Source organism: Parasteatoda tepidariorum, chromosome 10 (genome assembly GCF_043381705.1).
Source record: "Parasteatoda tepidariorum isolate YZ-2023 chromosome 10, CAS_Ptep_4.0, whole genome shotgun sequence".
NCBI classification, from domain to species: Eukaryota; Metazoa; Arthropoda; class Arachnida; order Araneae; family Theridiidae; genus Parasteatoda; species Parasteatoda tepidariorum.
This window is the reverse complement of record NC_092213.1, coordinates 38,789,160-38,794,623: the sequence shown is the minus strand read 5'-3', so window position 1 is coordinate 38,794,623 and position 5,464 is coordinate 38,789,160. Positions and strand designations below refer to the sequence as shown.

Genomic DNA, 5,464 nt, shown 5'->3' with positions numbered 1-5,464 from the left:
TATAGTTCGTTCACCAGGAGTTGAGACTTGGCTCCACCTCCTCGGACGCAGAGTTCATTTCAGCGCGGGGGAGTAAGAGGAAAAACATCTCCGTTGTTGAAATTGAGACAACCCTTAATTTGCGCCAAACACAGAAAGTGAATTCTTTTTCACTTACTTTGCTTTATCATCTGCTAATATACCTTTTGTTACACTAGCTAATTAAATATAGTTTAAATTTAAAAACTGTTGTTCTCCCAGCGAAATGTCTCATAAAGGACAAACTATTCACTCAAAAGAAAGAAATATCATAAAAAATGGTGCAAAATATCATCAAATTTATGAAATATTTATTGTTAAAAAAATGCACATAAAGTTTGCGAAATAATTATTTTTGCTAAACGATCGCCAAATAGCAACATTGTTCAGGATTGCTCCCAACCTTCTCCCAAAAATAGCGAAATAGTATCGTCGCATACCACGTGATGAAAGCGGAGCCAAGTGCCAACTCCTGGTGAACGAGCTATACTATGCTTTTTGCAAAATATTTTATAGAGCTTTCAGAACTTTTGCTAATTTTGGCAACATTTTAAAAGCCTCATAGCGAGAGAGCAAAGTGGCGTTGCATATGAAATTTTAAATCAATTGTGTGGGTAGTGGTGTGGAAAATAAGTTCAAATGCATAAAAAAATAATACATTAAAACATAAATTTAGATACCACTAGAATACATTTTTCCAAAAAGTGTGGAAAATTGGCAGCCCTGCATATATTAGATGGGGAAATTGAGATTTTAATTGAATGTCCACCAACGAATGTCCACCGAAGGCAGCCCTGTTGGAGCTGCCTTCGGTGGCAGGAGATGGGATTTAGACAATAATTCGAATTTTATTGTTGCTTCCGTCTTGATATATATAAGCTGTCAGTCCTAACTACTTGTAAAGCAATATAGGGCTAAATTATATTTAATTATTTAGAATGTATAGTTGCTAATGCAGAGGCGACTGTAAATGTATAAAGTGGAAAAAACTCACTTCACTTTTACTTATTTGAAGTATTCAACGTCTGTGACTTGCGTTTCAAGTCACTCATATTTAAAACAGAATTATACTTTGCATATTATATATCAATAGTGAACGGAAAATGTATGCTATAAAAAGTTTGCATATTTTAATTTCTCTTAATAAAATTTATAATCTCAGTAGGCAGCACTTTTTGTATTTTTAGTCGGCCGTGGCAAGCCTGGTAATGTGGTGTTTGACTAGAATCGAATGTTGCCCGAATCATAAAAAATAAACCTGTTAGCGCCCAGCTATATATTTAAAGGACAGCTTCTTTTCACAAAAACGTATACAGAAATGCCAAATGCTTCGAATTTGACAAAAGGTTTTAAAAATCATTATAGATATACAAACTAAAATTTGCAGGTTTTCGGTTAACTTAGCCAACTTTTTAAAAGGCTCAACACGGCTTAAATGTAACAAAGTGGTGTAACACATAAGTATTCGGATTATTTATATGAAGTAGTGAGTAAAAATCCTATAAATTGAATTAACTAAAACAAGAATCATACATTAAAAGACTACCACTCGAAAATATTCATTCGCTGTCTGGAACAAGTTGGCATTATGCATATTGGTCGGTCAATTCGTTTCCGTTTTGTCGTTTGTCTGAATTAAAAGATTCTAATCCACCGCAATTTATTAATTGTTTAGATTTCTATGTTTAGATAAAGAACAATAAAGAGCTGACACTTTTTGAAATGAAATGTGGGCTAACGATAGAAAATATCCACTTATTTTAATAACATATATTATGCCACTTTTTTCATAAAGGCACTTTTTGTATCACTTCTACATTAAAAGTCGGGATAAAATGGGTTAAGTTGAACTTTTTATCTTTTTGCGAGTGAACTCGAAACAAAACTTTGTAAACGGCCAATTAAAACAAAATATATTCTTACAAGATTAAACAAATCGTGTAGGCATTTTCTACAAAGCTAGCGTTTTCTCGAGATTATAATTGTTTGCAATATTAACGAAAAACAGAGATATTCAAGGAAGTTGGCTAAAATATTATAGTCAATGTTCCCAAACAGTAAAAATCATTAGCTGAATAATTTTAGTAAAATTATTTATGCAGGGGATGCATGATAATGATAATAGCATACCCCAACTGCAACAAGATTTTTTACTGAGGTAGCAGAGATTATGCAGCGTTATTATTTTAATTTAATAAATTGGATTTAAAAGAAATTTGATCATTGCAATCTAAAAATAGTTGGAGCACGTGCGTAAAACCACAATGCAAAAGGTGCTTTTAATATATATTAGATGTACCGTTTTTAGGTCGATTCGATATTTTCGTTACATGTTTGAATATATATGCATGCTCTTTTGCGCCATATGAACTAGTCTCTTTAATCTAAGCTAGAACTTTACCATTGACTTAAAGGTAAAGGATACTCAACCACTTTTTTTAATAAAATAATTTTTGCATTATTGTAAAATGAGAAGTGATCTTTCGCGGACAAAAGTTTCTGGTAGACTTAATAATTATTACCCCGCTTTTCTTATTAAATTTTTGGGAAAAAAAGGAAACTACAAAAATTATCCCTTTTTTTTTTAATTCCGTTACAAAGAACTTAAACAAAACTCAACATTTTCTAACGTTGGGTGACCAGAACTACAAATCTACAAAAAGATTAAAAATCACTTGAAATCTAAAACTATTTGCAGTTTTTTCTACTTCGGAAAAAAAAACTGCATTAATCGTCCAATTTTTATAATCATCATTTATAATAATCATCCTGCAAGAAGTTAAAAAGGGCCAGAATTTTATATCGAAAATGTTTTAACCCTTTCAATACGGCGAAAAATCAGCAGGGGTGAAAGCGAGACGGAAAAGAGGAAAGGCTGACAGTGAAACATTTTCAGTCACAGCTAGTTTTGGGGAGGAGTTTACTTATTCTTTTTTTAATTTTTTCAACAATATCTACTTTATCTTGGAAAAGAAGCAGTCTTATATATATGCCAGAATTATAAAAGAAATCTTGATAGTTACAGATATTTCATTTTTTTTCGAAAAAAATGCTGGAATGAAATGTTTTACGTACCAGGTTTTTTTCTTTTCCGTCTTGCTATATAAGGGCTTTCCCCCATGGACTGGGACAGCACATGCCCCGTCCGGTGCGAAAGGGTTAAACGACACATCAAACCATGGGTATAGCTTTCTGCTGTCCATAAAAATCCGATTATTACATCAACAGTTATTTAACGTGTAACTTTATTTTGACGACTGTATACATTGGTATGTATTGTTTCTTTTTTCAACAGCTCTCAATGAAGACACGAAAGAACAAGAACCATGGCGTGGGGAATCTTATAGACAATGGTACGAGCGTCAGACAGAACTGCAGCAAAGATGGGAAGAGAATTTCATGAGGGAGCAAATGGAATTAACCAGATCTATGCTCGAATCCGTCACATCAACGTTCCTTCAAGGTGTTCAACAAATAGTAAACAATCTTCACTCCGGAAGACGATTTCCGCCATTGATTCCTGATCCGCCCATGTGAAATTTTTTTTGGTAAAATATTTAATTCTCATTGAGATTGAAAACATTTAAGTCAGGAATATTCAAAGCATGTTCTTTTTTGAATGAACATCGTGAGTACGAGTTTTATAAGCCTACAAAACTTGCACTTCATATATATTCGAGAAATTATCATCTTTTTTCCTAAAGAAAAGCATATGGAACATTTCTAATGCTTTCAGGATATAACCAACGAATTTCTTGAGAGAAAAAAAAAGCCACACCAACGTTTCTTCAATGTATTCAAAAGATATTGAGCAATCTTACATAAAAGAATATTTCATTTAATTCCTGATCTACCTATGAGAATTTTAAAGATCTCTCAATGTTATCAAAAACATTTAAATCAAGATTAATCAAAACATTTTTGAAGTGAAACTTCTAATGCGACTTCCAACAAGGTTGCATTAAACGTTTAACGCTACCATGGAGGGGGTATGAAAGCACTGTTGCGTTAAACGCTCAACGCTCCTGGAGAGGGGGAATAGAAAGAGACAGAGCGAGAGTGAATGCGTGGCATTCGAACGCATGCGCGTAGAAAATGATAATTGGGTATACTATCGCCTACGTCACAGGTTGTGTTATTCCTACTAAATTTACCCAGTGAACGGCATTTTCTGCGAGCCTGACTTCAAGCCACCAATAAACAAACGAAGTGTTCGATCTTTTAAGTAGCTGCTCGCCAGATTATACTGTAATATAAAGAAAAGTTCGTTTTGTAATAATTGATTTTGTTGTTTCATCTAAGTAAGTAAATGTTTTTAGTAAACATATTTAAAACTCAGTTTATTAATTAAATTAAAAGTTTTTTTTTTCTCTTCTGACAGAATAAGACATCAAACCAATTAATCTTAACAGACAACATTCTATAGAATCCATATTTTTAAAAAAATCAATGTTTTCAAATCAAATTTAATTAACGCATGTAAAATATTAAACAACAACCACTATCTTCCATTCATTTAGCATTGCACGATAGTAAATGTTATTCCTACTAAAATTTTCGAAGTGGAGGTAGTTGTTTTTTTTTAATATTATACCCAATTAAAAGATGCGATCAAATGTGAATTGTAAGCAATGTTAATTAAGTTTGTCTTAAAAAAAACAATATGATTTCACTAAAAATCAATTTCTACCCCTTCCATTTTCATGTTACGAAGTTTCACTTCTTCCGCGCGGAGGGACTCCACGCACTATTTTTTTTTTTTTTTTAATAATTATCACGAGCATATAATGGTAAGAGTTTCATAAACCTTCAAAACTTATACTTTTTATGCTTTCAAGATATAATAATCCGCGTTTTTCTTGAAGAAATGTCACATTAACGTTTCCTTAGTGTGTTCAACAGATATTGAGCAGTCTTCGAAATTTAAAATAGATTTGCTTCATGTATCTATGTAGCATCCAGCAATGTGGATTTTAATGATATCCAGTTCTTGTTATGTTTGAAAACAGAAAGTCACGAATATGCAAAAATTTTATTTTGAATGAATGAATATCACGAGTAAAGTCACGAGTTTTATAAACTTTCAAAACTCACTCAACTTATTGGTGTGTAATTCATTGAAGATTCCAAGTGAAGGAACTTTGAGAAATTCATACCTCACTGTGTATCAAGTTTCTGTGATAATAAATTAATATTTGCCATGATTTAAGTTCTTGTTATATTTTCTTTATTCAGTATGTTTAAATAATGTCAGTAAGTATGGAATGAGGCAAAAGGGTCAAAGCATTTGTTCAGTTATTTGCAATTTTTTTCTTCGTTTTTAAGAAATAATATGAATTTTTAATATTTTTGGTTGGAATTACTGTTTTCAATGTTGTTGTCGCTTGCCATTAAGGAAAGGAGGTGCGGTTCTTCTTGTTTTCTAGTGGCACCTGCTATAACCATG

General features: G+C 32.2%; 1 protein-coding gene across 1 annotated transcript in view; it reads left to right on the top strand.

Annotated features, from left to right (window-relative positions):
- The window catches only part of LOC107440152 (uncharacterized), a gene marked incomplete in the record, with an annotated part of 13,796 nt that extends 8,574 nt beyond the window's left edge, over positions 1 to 5,222 (top strand). Inside the window, 1 exon segment of the mRNA XM_043043367.2 lies at positions 3,314 to 5,222. Coding sequence (XP_042899301.2) covers positions 3,314 to 3,555 — 242 coding nt within the window.
- Positions 5,223 to 5,464: the final 242 nt, after the last annotated feature.